Source organism: Motacilla alba, chromosome 4 (assembly GCF_015832195.1).
Source record: "Motacilla alba alba isolate MOTALB_02 chromosome 4, Motacilla_alba_V1.0_pri, whole genome shotgun sequence".
Lineage (NCBI taxonomy): Eukaryota > Metazoa > Chordata > Aves > Passeriformes > Motacillidae > Motacilla > Motacilla alba.
This window is the reverse complement of record NC_052019.1, coordinates 56,402,335-56,422,265: the sequence shown is the minus strand read 5'-3', so window position 1 is coordinate 56,422,265 and position 19,931 is coordinate 56,402,335. Positions and strand designations below refer to the sequence as shown.

General features: G+C 36.9%; 2 protein-coding genes across 2 annotated transcripts in view; one reads left to right on the top strand and one right to left on the bottom strand.

Moving 5' to 3' along the window:
* LOC119700946 (hedgehog interacting protein) overlaps nt 1–19,931 on the bottom strand; it is a 70,718-nt gene that overhangs the window by 17,798 nt on the left and 32,989 nt on the right. Inside the window, exons 5-8 of the mRNA XM_038136691.1 lie at nt 3,874–4,025; nt 3,272–3,445; nt 2,317–2,460; nt 1,313–1,434 (exon numbers count right to left, since the gene is read on the bottom strand). Coding sequence (XP_037992619.1) covers nt 1,313–1,434; nt 2,317–2,460; nt 3,272–3,445; nt 3,874–4,025 — 592 coding nt within the window. The remainder of the gene's footprint in view (nt 1–1,312; nt 1,435–2,316; nt 2,461–3,271; nt 3,446–3,873; nt 4,026–19,931) is intronic.
* ANAPC10 (anaphase promoting complex subunit 10) overlaps nt 1–19,931 on the top strand; it is a 137,841-nt gene that overhangs the window by 108,186 nt on the left and 9,724 nt on the right. The gene's annotated exons all lie outside the window — the stretch shown is intronic.

Below are 19,931 nucleotides of genomic sequence, written 5' to 3'. Positions count from 1 at the left end.
GTCAGTCAACCACTTTTTAGTAGGATTTTTTTTTTTTTTAGTCAGAGTGCTATCTGCAAGTCTTTGATAAATGCATTTCCCAGATTGTTCTACATGAGTTAGAGCTGAAATTTTATGGGGGAGAAAACGATGATGAACTCTTTTTATTGAAGCCATTGACCCACAGCCTAGTATTAATATTGGCAAGCTGCTCGGGATAGACACAATATTGCTTCGTTTACTCTGCAATAAGGATGCAGTCAAAATTCCATTGGAGCAGTGGTTAACCAAATATTATTCTTTGGTTTGGCTTTTACAAAATGGACACAGAAAATCCATGCACTAACTGAAGTAGTACAATTGCATTATGCTGTTGTGTACTGTTGTGCCAGCCAGCACAGCTGCTTTGCTTTTAAGGGAAGTACAGGTGGGAGAACCTAGGGATGTGATTAGAAAGGAGAATGCTACATTCCAGGAGACACGCCCGTTCTCAATGCCGTTACACACCGTCGGCATTTGTCACACGTTACCATCAGGAATTTACAAGCTGCTAAATGGGCAGTCAAGGCAGGTGATAGCTCAGAGGAAGGGTCACTTGGCTTGCCTGAACTAGCGAGGGACCTTGGTGAGCACCTGAGTTAAACATCAAACTGAAATTGTGACTGGCAATCATACTGATTCAGAGAGAGCATGAAGCACTTTAATATTTTAAAGTCCCTAATTGAGTGTATTTATCTTTTTGTAATCTAATCTAAACTGGTAATTTATTATGAAGTAGCAGCATAGTGCCTTTTTCTAAGTTTTTTATTTTTAGTAACATTTAAACAAAGCTCAGTCATTTCCCTGTTTGGTTGTGGTCTGCTGTTGTCTATCTCACTTTTTCCATTATAAGAGGCATATTACATGAGGTTTCCATTCTCTGTCTCAAAAGGTTATTTGTGAAAGACTAAGAATACGTTTTCATCATTTCCTGATATTCCAAAATATTCTCTTTATGAGCCAAAATATGCAGCAACAGTGAGATCTTTGACAGACTAGCAACTGTCAAATTTGTTAAATTCTATTTACATGATATTCGACACAAACAAGAACAAAGTTGAGTCATTTCAATTTGGTTTTGGCCTGCATCTTTTATCCGCTTCTACATCGAAGATGTCTTTTGAAAAGATAGAAATTTCACTTCTGTCTCAGATAAGCTGTCTATCCTGTCTATGCTGTGAGTTTCCTATCATAGCTATACAGGTATTTACATATTCTCTTCTGCTTTCTGTTTATTATTCCATGGAAGTAGAACCTGACTGTTGCCAGCACCTTTACCCTGGATAGAACTTACCATAGTCTTTGCCCTTTATTATTTGTAAGATCCTTGCTGAAGATCTGTTCTTTCCATTTGAATCTGAACAAAGTATAGTTAAATTGGTGTTTACATCTGTTGGGTGCCGGTCCACAGCACACCTTAAAAACAACAAAAAAAGAGAAAATCCATGAGAAAGGTGAGTTCATAACATATAACTATCAATATGCAGCATTACATTTTGAAGCATTATTGTTTCTTTTTGGTGCCTGTTGTTTCATTTGAGGGACCTATTTCATGCTGAGCTAAAATACCTGAGAAATGCCTTGGATTTATACACAGGAGATAATACAACTTTCCCATTCCTACACATTTCTATGTAATGTGAAATAAAACTGTTTTTCCCTAGTGATATAATGTAGTCTGCAATACAGCACCTGAAAAGAATAGTGCCTTAAGCTAAATGAACTTATATGGTGTAGGAATTTTGGACTGTTAAAAAGTCCAAGAATCAAGTCCTTATCTGAACAACTTGAATTCTGATTTTTTTTCGGACCAAGACTTTAAATGTCACTTTAGTACTACCACCCACCTAATTTGCTGAATTATGTGTTGTTTAGTTAAAGCATTGTTCTCCTCCTTGCTATTGTTTAGATATCACCAGATGTTCTCATTTGTTTTCCACGTGCCTTTTTTTCCTAGTCCAGATTTCCATTTCAGCTGTACTTTACCAACTTTCTGCTTTAAGCTCTTTTCTTTCACAAAGGTAGTAATGTTATTACCAATTAAAGCTACAAATTCTGTACTTTGTTTCTGTCATTTTGGTCTTGACTTGTAGTAGTTGTGCATGATCTTCTCTTTCCCCTTTGCCTGTGTACATTTGTTTCTAACTCTGACATATGTGTGGAGGTGGAGGAGTGGAAGATTCAAAAAGTTCACGAGTGCTTTTATCATTGAAATATTGCTGCCTGTCTGTATAAAAGCAAGCCTGATTGAAAAGTGTCTGCTCCAGAGTCATTTCAGTTTAGCTGAAACGTACTTACCTGCCTGGATTGTGGAGTCCATGTGCAAAAATCTCAGGAGGTTGGTTGGTGCTGTTGAAGTGTGGGTTGCTCCGTGGGATGGAATAAGGGACATTGCACAGGTCAGTATTGACATCAAGGCGCAATACAGAACCTGTAAAATCACTGAGAGTTGGAGGGTAAAATAATTGGGTTTTTAAACAAGTTTACTGGTAGATTTAATCCATATAATACTAGAGTGAACCAGCAAAATAAATGACCCACTTTACTGATTAATCATGTAGAGATGGATTTCATGGTAGATGCAAGTCCAAAGAAGAGCCTTTCAGATATTCACTTTGGCAAATATCTTGCCTTGTTGTGTGCAGACAAAATGCCTCTGATCATGTTGTTGGGAAGCAACTTGATCATAAGAACAACTTTCCAAACATCAAAATTGTTTAAGGCCTCAAATATACAGCTACTAACTCTTTTATACTGTGTGTCATCTAGAGTAACTATGGATATAGTCACTTTGTAGTTACAAAGTGCTTTTTGCTCATACTTTGGATCCTACTCTCAAATTCAACAATTTCTAGTCACAATACAATTCAAAGACTAATTATATAGAAAGCAAATGAGAAAAGAAAAAAAGGTATTGTTTGAATGGAGATGTTGATACTTTTTTGTGAGTATTCAGATCTTTCTCATTACATGAAACAGGAGAAACTAAAACGTTTTAACTTACATTTGTGATTGGGATGGAGGAAAGGAGAAGAGCACACTCTTACCATAAACATGAAACGATGTGATGTCGAAACTAATTCCATTCCATTAATTTAAAACCAGGTACTACAATTGTCCACTGGTCTGGGTTTTGAGTATACTCTTGTACTTAAAAAATATTTTAAAAACCACAGGAGCACCTGCAATTCTCCTGAGCCAAAGAGGCCTTTGAGCACAATAATAGAAGTCTATCCACTGGTAGTTTTTGTACCTTAAACCATCCATCTCCTCCATGTCATCTAGAGTGATCATGCCATCTCCAAGAAAAATGTATAGGAAACCATCTGGGCCAAACAGCAGCTGTCCTCCTAGATGTTTTCGATGTAGTTCTGCTACTTCTAGGAACACTCTTGCTGTCCTCATGTCAACTTGGTGTGGATTTTTCCTGCAAGTTAAAGATATGAACACAGTTTTCACAGTTCGCTATCATTGTTCTTCTTTCTGAAAATACACTTGACTCATTCAAATTATACTTTGAGATGTGGATGTCGTAACTTGGTGGAAAAATGCCTAACAGTTATTTCTGAGAAATTTCAATTTTCTAGCATTCAAAAACAATTACTTTGCTGCCTATACACAATAAGTAGGAAGTAATTATAATTAAAAAATGACAGAATAACTGAAAAAAAGTCTTAAAGAGAAAAAAGCTATGCACTTACTGTCATTCCAAAATTACTATTTGAAATAAAATCCACAATAGTTTTTCTGCAGGTGCACAAGTTTAATTGTAAACCTCATATTCATTTTAGAATATGAAAGTGCAGAGGTTGCTGAGAAATAGAGAGTTTGTTAGTTTTAGACTTCTACTGATACCTGGATACTGTGTACTCTACGACCCTAAGGATGTGGTCATGAGGTCCAATAGCCCACCGTTCTTGGTTGGTGGTATAAGACACATACAGCTTTCCATTTTTCTTGTAATTGGGGTGGAATGCAAGGCTTAACAGTCCTCTTTCATCTCCTCCCTGCAGTCAAATGAAAAACACAAAGAATTGTGAAGTTAATTATGTTCTTTATTGTGTTTCAGCTGGAACCCAAAAAAAAAAAAGTTTCTTTCTTGTGGATAATCTTTGCCCAAACTCTTTTATTTCTTTCCTGACTACTGCACAAAAAGGATTATAAAACATTTCACTTTGGGGAAGTCTTTAAGAGTTAGAACAAGACAATTGCCTTATGTAGTTATCTATGCACAAGTCTGTTACGCCACTTTTGTGGAGTGATTTGTGTATGTAATCTTTGGGAAGCCATGAAGACAAGTTTAAGTGCTGTGAAGGATTCTTTGCTGGGTTACTAGGTTGCTTGTAATTCGTAGAAGACGAATAAAAAGGTCTATAATCAGCAGTCACTTCTAATCCAAGTATCCAAAACCTAAAATACAGTGCTGGCTGCCAACTCCCACTGTCTTGGCAATATGTTTAGAAAACAGTTAAATTGCTTGTGTAATATGTAAACCTTTGTTTTACCCTGGAGGCAGCAACATCAGTTGTCACAACTATGGTGGTCTGTTCATCATAGCTGGTGTACTGTAGGTAATAAGCAGCCTTGGTCTGTGTGCAGAAAAACCATAGTTTTACATGTGGTCCCTCACTGGAAAGGGTTTTTGGGTTGGTTTTTTTTTTTTGTTTGGTTGGTTTTTTTGTTTGGTTTTTGTTTTTTGTTGTTGTTTGTTTGTTTTGTTTTTTAAATAGAAATAGAAAAATCTCAGAACAACTTGCTTTTGTTATTATGTTTGCCAGGAAGATTAGTACAGTTATATGTTAAGCATCCAATCCACGTAATGTACTGTGACAATGCAAATACCCTGTCAACTTAAATAGAAGGCTATTTTCTTTTTGGCTACTAAAAAGCTTCTAAAAATGTATGTACTATTACTATGCCTAAAACTGTATTTGTAAAAATGAAGAATAAAACTCAGATTCATTTGCTGCTCTTGAGGCAATACAGGGAGGGAAGCTGAGGCACGTAAATAAACACAGCACACAGTTAACAATTCAAATTCAATTAATATATGTGATTATTCACAAGGTGATAGAAGTTTTGGGGTTTGACTCAGGGCTTGCCAGCCCTTCAAAACTAGAACCAGTGACTCTGCTGTAGATTCAAGTGCTCCAGCTCTGCACCCATAAGGAGACAACTTTTGCAACTCTAACCACACCCAAGATAAGTAATTATGAAATTTGAAATTATAAGAGAGAATGAAGCTTTAAAATGTATTTGCACTTCAGAGTGATGGATGGGCCTGTCTTCCTGTTGAAAGTCATCCCACAAAGGGCCTAATTGGGAAAGCGCACAGCTTTAATTTATTTTAATTCAACATGATTGCCGTACTTCCTTTTTAATCACAACCACCAAAGAGAAACCTGAGTCAGAAATGGAGATGGAAATAGGTCAAGAGATTCCCATACAAACAGATTTGTACAATGAAATCTGGATCCTGCTAATTTAGAGGCAGACAAAATTTGCTAGTTTGTTTGCTAGAAAAATTCAGTTTCAGGGGGTTATCAGAGAGGTTAGTTTTGAAAGTCTAGTTAGAGCTGCCAAATCAGTTGCAGTCATCATGGATGAAGGGACTGCCAATACAGCTCTTTCTCCTTTATGAGCCAAAAATAATTCTGCAGCTGAGTCTGAACTGATTGTAGATATTATTGTTTGAGTTTCTAAGAGCTTTGACCAAGTTGCTCTGATAAAGTCTGAAGCAAAGGGAGGCAAATCAGTTGCTTTGGGAACAGGAAGGCATATTTCAAAGATTCCTGAGGAATGATTCTATCTGTTGTGCCCAGACAAAGACAGTTCTATTTCTTCTCCTGAGAGATGAGTTCAACTCATTTAAGGGCCCAGGAATGTCAGTGAGTCACACTAGGTCTGCCATGCAAGGTGAGTTATTGAAAGTATTAGCAAGAAAAGATCTTTTTGTTACTGAGCTGAAGATTTTATTAAGTGCTTGATGCCATGGCAGCCATCTCAGTGTGAAAGCGAAGTTGTTGAAAGTGTAAGCAGGTGAAAATTAAATTAAGAGCTTTTAATGAAGCACACATGAAGCAAGAATTTGAAAAATTAATGAAACACTGGACCTGCAAGGTAGTAACTATGGCAAGCGGCATTCATGGGATCAGGCCTTGACTTTTACTCATTGCTGTCTTGCACGATTGTTAGAGAGCAGTGTATCATTTTATAGATTGCTTCTTCTGCTTCTTGAAAAGTCACACTGCTGTTTTTCAAAGTCAGATTTTTTTTCAGAACATTTTGTTCTAAAAAGTCTATTTACTCATGCAGTTAATAAAAACTTTGTGAATATCCCTCCAAGATACTGAAATCAGTGCAGCATCAAGACATTACTTGGCTCATGTTCAACTAGAAATCCAGATGAGGTTTTCCATATTTAGTTTTCCTGGTTTTGGAAACCAATTCTTCATGTGTATTTTCAACGTCATCACTAACTGAGAAACCTGTTCTTCCCAACCAAATCCCTGCCACAACTTCCATAGCTTTTAAAATACCCTCTATATGCCAGAAAGGATATAGTTTTCTGTAGTGTTGTCTCATATGCTGCATGGTAAATGGAGAGATACCCAGCAATACTACTCCCTCAGGAGTAGTAAGTTTATTACCATCCAACCAAAAAATTATGTACTAAATCTCAGACTTTATCCATAGAATATTCCTCAATTTTTTTTTAGTTCAATGAACTTTTGATGCAAAATCACCATCCCAGGCTTTACAGTCTTTCCTGTGGATACCATGTGTCAAATAGCTATATCTTTTTCTTGGCAGCTTAAAAGGTTATTGACATCCTTTTCTTTGAAAGTTTCCCTTTAGATGAAACCACCACCAACAAACTGTAGATCACAAATCAGTTTGTATGAGATTCTGTACTGCACTATTTGATGGAATAACCATTAATGCTTGTCAGTTGTATAAGGAAGGGCAAGAAGAATGAGACAAATCTTTGTATTCCATTGGGATGTCTGTTGAAGACAAAGAATGACGGTTGGCTGAAATGAGTATTAATTACTTAAACATACTGTGGACTGAGGCCAATGTGAAATTTGTGTCGTAACTAAATCTGGCAGCGCCCACTTTTGATGTCTGCCTGTGCTGCTCTGTAGCTTGAACGCTCCCCTCTCCTGTTCATGGCTGTGACACCTTCTGCACCAATACTACACTTTTTTCCAAAACTGATTTCCTTGGGCCAGGAAGCTCGGACCTTTAAACCCCAGTTTGGTCTAGTTTAAGACCACAGCCATGAAAATAATTTAATCAGAATTCCATAAAGTCAGTACAAAGTCAAGTAAACATGAAAACAAAGTGTTTCTATATTTTTCATTTATAAAGGGCTGTTTAGCTACGTTATGTCAGTTCTGAAAGTATATTGCAGCAGTATATGTTCCCAACTGAAGGATATTTTTGATACTTCTTTTTGCACTGTAATTTCTGCTATAATATATTTACACTTGTAAAAATGTTAAACAAGTGCACAAAATTATCCATTCTCTAACACAAAGAGAAGTAACTTGCCTGTGAATACTGGATGTGAGGCATGTGAATTCTGGATTTTTATAGAATGCTGCTATTTTCATGTAACCACTCCTTAGTTGGGCTCTGCTTCCAATTTGCGTGCTTTCAAATGTACTCTGGTATACCTCTGGTATTATAGACAGAGGTTTTATTATATTATTAAGATATTATACTTTTTCTGTAATTCAGAAACATATGCTGCACTTATTTTTAAGACATGCTGCCATTTAATTATGTCAATATATGTGTTATTATGTATAGTAAATACAGAGAAATACACAGGAATGCTTTAACTCATATTTTAAATTATTTAATTAAAAATAGATCATATTGTAAGTATGACCTTTAATTATGTCTCCTTCGTAGTAATTAATGCGAGTAAGCAAAACCAGACATGACCATTTATTTCCATTACTCTGTGTGGCTTAATAGTAAACAATGTAGGTAGCATATTCCAAGTTTTCCTTTAAATTGATTTTGAAATACACTCTTTATAAAACACTTATAAAATAATGGTATTTATACTTAACAGTACTAATATGATGGGTGTGTATATATATATATATATATATATATATATATATATATATGGTATATAATGGTATTTATACTTGATTTTTTTGTCTGAACAAACTCACTCTCATGTTGGAATGGAGTAACAACCTTTTAAAAAGGGGTTGTGCTTAAAATATGCAAATTCAACACCCAATATTTTAACTCCAATATCTTTATATCTTTTTTTTTCATCTATTCTTATAGCACAAATGCTGGGTAAGTTGTTGAAGTAGGATTATCACCTTTAATTTACTTTATTTCCTATGTAATAAATGGCATAACCAATATGCCTTACCAAGTGTTTGATCTTAAGGAGTTTTATTTGTAAAAAACATGGGCGAAGGGTAAAATCTCTTATCAGGCAGCACCATCTGAACTCTTCAGAATGAGATGCAGAAGGGCTGAAGATCAGTGTCAGGTATTCTTCTCAGCGGGAAGTGTTCGCTTAATTGCCATGTTTTGGAAATTTGGCCCCAGCACAGGACAGAAACGTGACTCCAGCAGAAGCAGAAGCCTGCCAAGGTCTGCTGCAGGGGTACACCCTGCCCTTCAAGCTGCACCACCTACTCTGAGCTCCACAAGAGGGAATTGCCCCTGACTGGTGGAAATACAGCAAACACGGAATGAAAGGAGCAGAAGTTGTCTGGGCTGCAGGAGGAGAGCTCCTATGAGACCTCTTGGATGTTGAGGACTCCAGTGCTCTGCTATCTGTGGGGCCTGAGGCCTCTGGCAAGGGAAGGATTTGTAACATAAGACATTTACCTTAGGGGAAAATAATTACACTGATGTCATGGCTCAGTATGGGCTGCATACTACACCCTATCTCCAAAGCATTTCCTTTTTCCTCTTGTGTTGCAGAGCTTCACTTTTTTCCTTGTTTATAAAGGGCTTTGCAGTTATCTAAGGATTTTTTAAAAAAACATTTTCATTATTTTTACTGATTTCAACAAATGCACTATTTTAATACTTGACTTTAAAACAACTGTAGGTACAGGAATGTGTTACAATTAAATTTATACATGAGAAATACTTAAAGGACTGTAATCTGGCTTGGAATTTAAGCACAAAACCTACTGAAGTTAGAGATGCTTTTTATCCAGTTAGGTGCAGGGCAGGATTTAGCTGAAAATGGCCAAAGTGCATCCATCGCAAAGTTTTCTGTTCTGATGTTTGATAGCACTAGAACTTAAAGCCTAATTCTTTTTTTCTGCTTCCTTCTGTTGCAGCAAAGACAAAATTTTGACATGGGGGGGTCATTTTTTTCTTTTCCTTACCTTCACAGTCCTTTGAAGACACCAGTCACTAAATGCAGGACCTTTCACTTCTAGTCCTAGTCCTCTGTACTTATTTTTTTAATTCCTCAACTCCAGATTTTGCTGTTCTGCTGGGCAAGTCTTTAGTTTAATCCAAATGACAATCCTCGTCCCCTGATAATACAATTCTTTCTTCCCGTCCTCCTAAAGAAAGTATATGAAACTTATAAATGCAGATGCCAACCCAACACAAACCCACAGCTTGCCTCCTTCACACTCTTCTGGTACAACAGGAATCCTGCTTTCCCAACTCTCCCAGTTATTGGTTGGGAGCAGCTGAAAGCTTTGAGACTGCCCAGAGCCAGCCAATAATTGAGAGGTTTTGGGCAGAGTGACACAGGGCTGCGAGTGTGCTTGCAAGGAGGTGGCCATGAGCCCATGTGAGGTCTGCATCTGGACTGAGAAACTTTATGTACTGCACTGCTTTAGGAGAATTGGAATAACAGAAGACAGTGGAAATCAGTCCCGGAAGAGGGAGATTCAAATAAAGACCAGATGATTATTGCATTCAGTAAAGCTGGCTCAGGAAGGTGTGAATTACACACTTTCCTGTACCACAGAGGCCTCTTGAGCTATAAGCAGCATTTATCCTCTGGGAACACAGGTGGTGATTCCACCTCTGTCCCCAGCTGGATTTATTTTCAAGGAAGCTTTACATTCCACCAGCAACTCAGTGAGTGGTTCACCAGAGGAGGCCACTATGGGAAGGTAAAAAATAAGTATGCTGCTTCTCAGTTCCCTGGCATGCCTCCACTTTCTGGTCTTTTATTTATTTATTTGGCATATCTGCTCTCCTACACTTTTCCTCTTCAGCATTCTTCCACAGCAGACCTTCTTTCCCTGACAGGTTTTCTGCTGCATTGGTTTGAGGTCTATTGTGCTGCAGAACTGGCCTTCCAGGAAAGGAGAGAAAGCTTCCTTCCAGTGAATGAGAGTGCAGTAAGTGTTCAGAAATTTACTGACCATGAAAATCCTTCATTAATAGGGGAGAATAGACTTGATGACCTTTGTATTTTTTCCTCCTCCTTTCTGTTGCTCTAAAGCTTTACCCACCTTTCCACACAACTTCTGTGATAAAGGCAATTTTTACAACTCTCTTTCAGTAGGCAGTCCAATAAAATTGGCTCAGATGATGCCCCACGGAGAACAGACTACATTCCATTAACATTCACAAATACATGACATGATGACAAGACACCAATAATCCTTTTTCCCAGTCACCAAAACTAGGGCTTTGCCTCTTCCAATCAAGAATGACTTTTTAAAACTTACACCCTATTTTGATGCTATCTGACTTTATTTTTCTGTAAACACACAAACAATACAAATTAATCTTAGTGACTTGCTGTTCTACCAATGCTCTAATTTGACTATGATCCTTTCAGCCATCTGTTCTGCTTTTCTCATGCTCTCCTTCCCTCACTATGTATATACAACTTATCTTTATTTTTCAGTAGCATGTTCAATACAATTTTTCATTTTGTTTAAAATGCAGATTACTGACAGAGAGTTGTCAAAAGACTCTAAGAATTACAATTCAATACATAAGTTTTTTTTTTTTATGGCATGACATTTCAGCCAATCACTGCTGTCATTTTTGTCCTTCCTATGGATTAAAATATGCTATGGAAAAATAAAAATCCTACCACCATGCAAAGATCTTCTTCAGCTGCTAGTTTTAATAAATGTCCACAAAAAAGTCTACAGCACTAAATGAGCTATAAGACTTTTCTGCTGAGAGAGGGAAATAAAAAGGATGTATAGTGACACAGAGCAAATTTGACAGTGCTTATGTAAAATGAACGAACCTACAACAAATTCTATACTCTGATAATCGAAAACAAATTCATGCTGTTTTACCGTGACCACTTTATATGGAAATTTAGGGATATAATTCAGAACAGAATAACAGTAATTATCATAGTCTCTGCATTAAATTAAAACCAGAAATGTTGATCTGTCTAATTGTAGGCATTAAAAATAACTAGTTTCAAAAAAGAGGGATGCAAATGGGAATATGCCATGAATACATTACTCTTACAAACAATTTTGCCTTTCTCCTTTGGCTCACCGTGCTGAACTGTCACCTATTAGAGCAGGTATTTGCTTTTTGCTGGTTGCAAAAGGAACGGTACATTCACACCAGCTATGTACTTGAATATTGTGGGGCTGGGAGAGAACACAGAAAACCACAGCTTGAAGGAAAAAAAGCTTTAGATTTCCACTTAGATTGGTCTCCATGTCCTTACTGCTGTCTGCATGCTAATGGATATTAAAGCTTGCTCAGCAAGTGCCAGAAGTTGCTAGCAGTCTGCATCTTGCAAAAGAAATGGTTAAAAGAATTTTAAAAACCACCCCTTCAACAGGATACCTTTTGCCAGAGATTAATAAAGGGCTATAGGCACTTCATTCAATCCACACCATTTGTATTTATTTGCCAAATATTACCACGGTAATCAACATAACCTGGATTAAACTGTGGCCTTTATGAGCTCTGTCACTGTTTTGAGAGAAGAGTGAGTTCCATGGCTTATCAAAATGATGCTCATCTTTGCAGTAAATATAAAGGTAATCTTCTCCATTGAAGGTTATTTCTTAAGCAAATTTCTGGCTTTAGTCACTAAGGCTCTGAAGGTACTTAGGAAAGGCTTTAAAGTGATTTCTATGGGATATTTCAAATCTCCTTTTCTTCTTATTGTAAGAAACTGGAAAATAGTATTATCTGAATGGATTTTAGTAGGGGAGTGGGAGACAGTCTGAGGGATAGAAGTTCAAGTAGCATAAAAAACACAGGAGAGAGACAGGAAGGATAAAAAAAGGTTTATTGCAATGGGTGCTTATGCAGCACCTATGATCTTGTCTGAGATTCTCTCCTGAGGGCAGAGACCCCATGTGGAATGTGAGGCTTTGCCTGCAGGCGTGAAAGATGGGAACGTGTCACTATTTTTCAGTTGCCAAAAAATGCGTGTGCAAATCCTAGAGATAAAGCAAATGCTATTCTGCTCTCTAATATCCAAAGAACTTTTGGACTTTGAAATCTGGATGCATGGAGAGGCATATTTCAGCCTCTATTTAGCATCAGCATTCAGTATAGGTTTGATAATAACGTGTCATATCTTCAAAGGAAATGCTGGTTGTATGTGTTGCTGGTTTTCTCAGTAATTATTAAGCTAAACATAATAGGCAAAGTCAGAATTTGTATTTAGAAGCTTTGTAAATGTTCTTCAAGATTTTACCAGTAGACATTCAACAGCACTACTGGATGAAGGCTAGGCCACTCTGCTGTTTTCTTACTTCAGTATTGAAATTGTTTGTGCCTACATTCTTTGGCCATTCAGCTGTTCCAAAATGTCTTGTCTTATTGGCACAAATGCAAACAGAAAACCCATTTAGATGTCCAGTATCTGCTACTGAGTTTTAAGCTTCCACATGAGAGTCCGAGCATTGGAACTGTATTTGTTATCTAAAATCAAACTCCTTGAAGTACAAGGACTTCACTTTTTGGAGTCCTGGTACAAATGCATCCAGAAATAATCCAAAAAAGGCTATGATTGCATTTTTTCAACAAAAATCATGCATGTGTATCATGTTTGTACCTGGGTCAGAAACACATTTAAGCATTGAACCCTCACATTTCTGAAAAGGTATTGAATGGCAGCTGGGAAGAAAAATGCATTCTCTGATATTGCCCAAGGATTTTTCTTCCCAGTTCTTTGCCAATCCCTCCAACCTCCCAGTGCCCCAGGATCTGAGCAGCCCAAGGGCAGAAAGGGCAGTGAGCAACTTAACTACACTGCTGCAGTTAAGCTTGGCTTTAAATACTGCCTTAAGCAATCAAATGATTCTAGTTCTTTCAGTAAGTCTTAAGAAATATACGTATTTTGCCAGCTACCTGAAAACGAGGAGTAAATAAACCCAGAGATATCCAGATTTTTTCCACAGACATTTTGCGAACACCAGAGGAAGCTAAAATAATCAAGCAATTTTTTTGTGGATCCCTCATACAGGTCTTTTCTTTACCTCTCAACTAAAATAGTGAGAAAAAATATTAATATTTTGAAGAGAGATGTGAATATTTTTATGAAATGTGCCAAGTGGAAAAACCGGGGCGGTGGAGGATATACGGTTTGCTCTCCATGACTAGAATCTGTATATAAGAGGAGAATGATGGCAATCCACAGCCGTGTTGACAATTCAGACATACAGGAAATACCCTTGTAGGAAACTAATACCATCTGGGTTTGGCCCAAGATGTGTGAATGAGAAATATGTTTCTTGTTGAGAATGCAAAGATAGTTTTGGACATTGCAAAGAAGGAATGTGTTAAGCATGCTCAGTTATAAAAATGAAATAGGGTGAGGCACTGCATGCATATGGAATAATTGGAGGAATATGTTTGTGTGTGTCAATAGCTGATGCAGACATAGAACTTCAGAACTCATTTGTCCTAAGACAACCAGTAAATTACTATGAAAAATGTCTTCAGTACAAAAGGCTGGAAGCTCTCTCAGTAAAGACAGCGTTGGAAAATGCTGATTTGTCCAAGCCCCTGCTCTCCCTCATGGAAAGGGAGGTTTGCTTGTCACACATGTTGTTTTTGGGGGGCAAAAAGTGAAATAGTTCTGAAATTCTTGGAACATCCAGTTCTTATACGTGTAAAAGTGGGAATTTTGATTATTCCAGTGAGTTGTTTTCAGTTTAGAAATTAGTTTTAGTTAAAAGAATGTCAACACTGAAATGAAATATTTCATTTGGCCCTTTCTGAGAACCTTTCAGTCCACACTTGGTGAGAGTATGTTTTCAAAATCTCAGAATATTCTCACTCCTCTCTATCCTGTTCTGGCATTAACTGTCTGAGATTTTAGTGTCTGTTCTTGGCATAGGAAGGCTCTCTGGTTTCTAACGAAGACATTGCCAGCATTCTGAGGTTCCTAAGACTCGCTGCCTGCGGGATGGATTTTTGCCTCTCCCTTGACACCCTCAACTACTTGTGAAAGTCCCAGCAGTGCTGATTTTTCTGTTATTTGTGAGGATAATGAATGCCTTGCATGGATAGGAAAAAGTTCCAGACTCTCTTTTTGGTGCATTTTTGCCTTCTGCTCCAGACTAGCCTTGAGTACTATCATCCTTCCTCTAAGTTCAGGCTCTAAATGCTCTTTTTGAAGAAAATTATTGAGAAAATAAAAGGTTTGCTAGGCTTTCATGTCTGTCAGGATTCTGGATTAACCTTGTTCCAGGCTCAAAGACACTCATTTTACAAATTACCTGTTCCTTAACTGAGCAAAGCTCATACAATGGCAGTAAAAAAATTGGCTGTTATTGTATCTCGGTGCTAATTTGGTTTTCAGAAGATTTTTAACGTATCTGATTTCTCACTGTTAAACACTCCTGGAGATATTTATTTCACATGTGTTAATTGTTTTAGTGCTTATCCAGAGGTCTGAATGCAAAAAAGGGAAAAAAGAATTTTCTTTATTTTATTTTCAGTTCTTTTTCAGTAGGCATTGAATTTGCGTAACACCTGAGACCTTTAGACAGAATGACCAAAGCCAATTGAACCAAACGTTACAAAGACACTGAAGGCACATCACTGGGTATCTTTGATTGATGGGCATCCTGTGCCAGTGTCTCTTTACCCCCACAGTCAAGAATTCCTTCCTCATATCCAATCTAAACCTGCCCTCATCCTTTGCCAGGCTGGACACACAAAGCACTGCTTTCACTTGCATCTCCTGTGGAACATGCACATCTGCCTTGCACATCTGCCTCTCAGGGGAGGATTTATGACTGTGCAGGGCTTGGATTTTCCAAGCTCTTTATGCTGATGTGTTATGCACATATTCACTACATACACTCGCATTTAGACAAATACAGTTTTCCTTGGCCTTGTAGGTTAAATTCTCATCAAATGTCATTGGTCTTGTAGCCCCAAAAGTGGAACATGAGTTGATATAAACAGTGCACACATGCTTGATTTGCATATCTTAAGGCTTAAATAAATGGTCTTTGAACTATCTAGAAGGATTTATTTTATAGTAAAGAATGTTGTAATGTTGTTATGCCTGCAACATTCAATTCCACTGTTGGGGAAAAAGGGTTTTGAAAACTGCACTTCACGTATGTGCCCTGTGTAATTTTAAAGAACTCATTAAATTATGGTTGTACTACGTATTTTAAATATTGACATTTCTGAGTGGGGTTTAATTTTTATTCTGCCAAGTGGTGTAAATTCCTGTTTTGGATTCTGAGGATTTCAGTGGAGGTGGAAAACCACTAATAATTTCTTCTTGTTCACGCAACTTACATTCACTTGCATGTTTTAACTTGAGGCAGACCTTTTCTATTGATGCTGATAACACTGCTTTGAGTGTAAACCAAACTCTTTTGGAGTTGGAAAGAGTAAAATTTCCTCTAATTAATGGCAGTGATCATTACCTTAATATAAAATTTTGTTTCATAAGGCCCTAATTCAGCAAGTATTTAGGCACATGCCCAAACTCCACTGATTTTTCTTTTCTAGTGCAAAAAAGGATAACATGAGGCAGCCAATTCTCTCCACTTCAGATATTACGTGATTTTTAGTGTCAGTAAATGAGATCTGAAACAATGTTGATGAGGCGATTTATCAATCAAAAATGTTTCTGATTGAGGAGGAAAAAAATTACTGGAAAAAAGTGGAGAATTTTCTCTTAATTAATCTTACCCTGAGATTTCATAAAGATTATTTTATGGTCTGTAGCTAACGTGGTGGTTATGCAGCTAAAGGCATTATCTTCACATCATTATAATGAAACATAACACTGGTATCCTTGACTTTATTAGCCAGGCTTCATTGGTATCTGACATTATATATTTCCTATTATAAATCTAAATAAGAACTTACACTGACCTGCATTAGACCAAACATTAAACAATTTACTAAGATTACAACTTAAAAAAAAAAAAAAGAAAAAAAGAAAGAAGTCTTTTAGACCACCAAGAAACAACCATAAATTTAAGGAAATATGAGGTTTCCACCATGTGACTTCCCCTGCAGAGTTATGCAACGGACTGCTGTTACTTAAAGGTCATACATAAAAAATTTATAGTACATTTTTAAAGAGATTTATGGTGTTTCTATTTATACAACTTATATGTCAACAATTTAAAGGTATAGTATACTAAAATAACAAATTAAACTCTAATCCCTTTGAATCCTTGATAAAATAGAATGCTTTAACATTAAGTCAAATATAAAAGAGGTTTAATAAATGTATCTGTATTAACTGATGTGGTATGTGTGATGTAATGATTAGCTGTTTATTATCTATTACAGATCATTTGCTCATTTTTATCTTGAAAATCATTTGCGAATGGGGCTGGTTAGGGGAGCATTCCTTGGAGCATAGGCCCATTACATGGCGGTGCAGCTCTCTTCAGAATTGCTCTGCAAATCAGTCTCAGAACTAACTTTCCTTTTGTGCTGAGCTGAATGATACCATTGATACAACCTACACCTCTTGTTTTGGGATATCTTTGAACTCACATACACATCATTTATGGAAGATGTTGCTAGATTTTCTGGAAGTAAAAATTTGTAATGCTGTATGATGGTACTAAGACTTAGTTATTTGCTGAACTTTATTTGCCTTGCACTGGAATGAAATACAAGAGCAGTTAGGACACTCACTCAGCATTGCTAAGGCAAGAGGCTGAAAAAGACTGAGAGGGGACAATTTCTCAAAAGCTTTACCAGAGGGATGTTAACTCAGCCATGGGAGTCACGTTGTGAACCTTGCCTTTGCACACCTAATGTAAATATATCCATGTGGGAGTTGAGACTGACAATGAATCGCTTTATGCCAGAAGTCAGAGCCAAATATGCAGATCTGGCAAGGATTATTGATGCTAAATTCATCCTTGAATTTTGCATAATAAATTAATTCATTAATATGATGGCTCCATTGGGGGACAGCATTTAAAGTACCCTGGAGTGTGTAAGCACTGTGATACCATAAATATTAATTTCTCATGGAAACAAGTCTTCACAGATAAACAAAGGTCCTAATATGTATAACATCTATGAACATGCTGAACCATAAACACATTTATAAGACCATTGCCTTTGAGGTCAACCATAAACACAGTGTGAATGGGGCAGGAGCATTTGGAGAAAGATACTAATATGGTCATGGAGATTTGTGGTGTTGTGGCCTAATCTTGTCCTCAGTAAAGAGCCCAGGAATGCAGTCTGGTGGTACTAAGTTCCTAAAAATAGAGAGGGGAATTCTCCACAATTCTCCGGCTTGCTGTGCCACCCACCAGGTTTTAGTTGTGGAGTCCCTACTGACTTGAATCATTGTATCTCATCCCTCGATGACTCTCACAGTATTCCTGTAGGGATGCCCTTTGTCTGGGCTTGAAGAATGTTTCTTGCCTTGCCATGGGAGACACTTTTTTATTGGTGGCCTTGGCGGCTGCTGCTGTCTCTGGCTCTGAAGATAACAGAGTGCCTGAGCAGCCCCGCAGAGCTGGAGCTGATCCTATAAGAGGTCCTCAGCAAAATTACCCAGCAGACCTTTGCAAAAAGTACTTATGCAACCCTGTATTACCGGGGCTCTTGCTGTAAAATGCAGCTCTACGGGTTCTGTAGATTTTGGAAGTTTCCAAAGTTGTGGCACCCTGTGATTTGTCTTTGCTGACTGCAGGAACATATCGCTATTCCTAAGCTGGTCATCACCCCTTCATCAGCATAATTCATTCCCAGAGCAAGAAACTGTTGTAGAGAAATTAGCTACAAGTCTTCCAGCAGAGTTTATAGGTTCGTAGGCCAACCCAAGCGGCAATTAATTTAAAAGAAGATGTGATCATTTCCTATCTTTTATGAGCATTAAATAATATTTTTTTTTCTTTTTGACAAAAAATATTTGACATGTCAAAGGAGTAGAATAAGAGCTGATAGTATCTATGGTATTTTAAAATATGAATATCTTTTATAAATAAGAAAATCACAAAGTGTTAGAAAAGAATAACAGATATGGAATTTTAAAAGCTGTTTTTCTTTATAACTCTTAAGTGTAGAGTTTCAGAGAGAAAACACTAATAAAAATTAGTCAGTCATCATTATGATGTCATTCTCATAATTTCCCTTGAAGTAAACTAGCAAGTACAAATAATATTTGTAATGTCTGACATCATCTATGTAGTTTTCCATATGCTCAGACTTTAGGTTAAATTTAGTGATGTTTCCCATTTGTTAGAGAGAACACCTTCTGGGTGGAATGGATTTCATTAAGAAAATCTCTCTGAAGTTAAGCCATCTTTGTAACTTGTTTGAAACAAAACAAAACCAAACCCCAAACAGTCCAGGAATGATAGGAGTACAGCAGTAGCAATTTGTCAAAAATGTGATTGTCTGTAAGAACCAAAGTTTCAGTCCCGAGTCTAAGGGCTCACGAGAAGAAAGGAACCATGCTCTTTGGTGTTGCTTTCTCCTAAAAGAAATAACCATTATCATAATTGTTTTATGTTGGAAACAATTTTCCCTTCCATGTGACAAATGCACATTTATCACAGTTGGTCTGCAAAGGCTTCTTGGAATCAAACTTAAAAAAAGTTTAGAGGAGTCATGGACTCATTTTTTGTTGCTTCAGCATGACTGGCTCATCAAGCATCCTTGTCCTTAGACAAATATCTACCAGTTGAGTTAATTTGTAATGGAATTATCAAGTGGGATTATATCTTTCAAGTCATCTTTCAAAGATATGCAGTACACAAATGATGTGGACCCATTTAATCCAAAGACCCCTGACAGCTTTTTCAAATAGTCCATTGCATTACTTAATATAAACTTGAAATTAAAGTAAATATTATTCATTATTCCTGATTTTGTTGTTCTTGTTGGAAGACTTGGGCATCTGTTTTAAATGATGTCATTATTTACACTTTTGCATTTGAATGGGCATTAGCTATATGTGACAGTTATTCAAATTCAAAGTAGAAAAAATTACTAGATTTGTCAGAGTATTGTAATACACTGATATATTATTCCTTCATTAATGCCAACATTTTCTATTACCCTCCCTTCCCTCCTGAAAAGGAATAGGAAATTCACACATTTGCAATCTATACTTAAGTACTGAACGGAACAATTCCTGAAAGAAAAATAGCTAACATAAACATAATTTCTTCTTTAGAAATATGAGGTATGTAAAAATTAGTAGAGCCTCACTAAAGCTAGAGAAACCATATTCCCTTAAGAGAAAAAGAACAGTAATTTCTGAAAAAATGACAGGCTATACACAGTTTGCTATATCTGAGGAATAAAAATGTAACTGCCTAAACATATTTAAAAGTGGTAAATTCACTTCCTCTACAAATTCATAAACTCAGAAATATTTCCTTGCAATTGTTCTTGGAACTGATAGAGGAAAATCTCCCAGGGACACACCAAATGTAATAAGTGTAACATGAAAATTGGCCTTTCTGCTCTGAAGACTGAAACAAAGC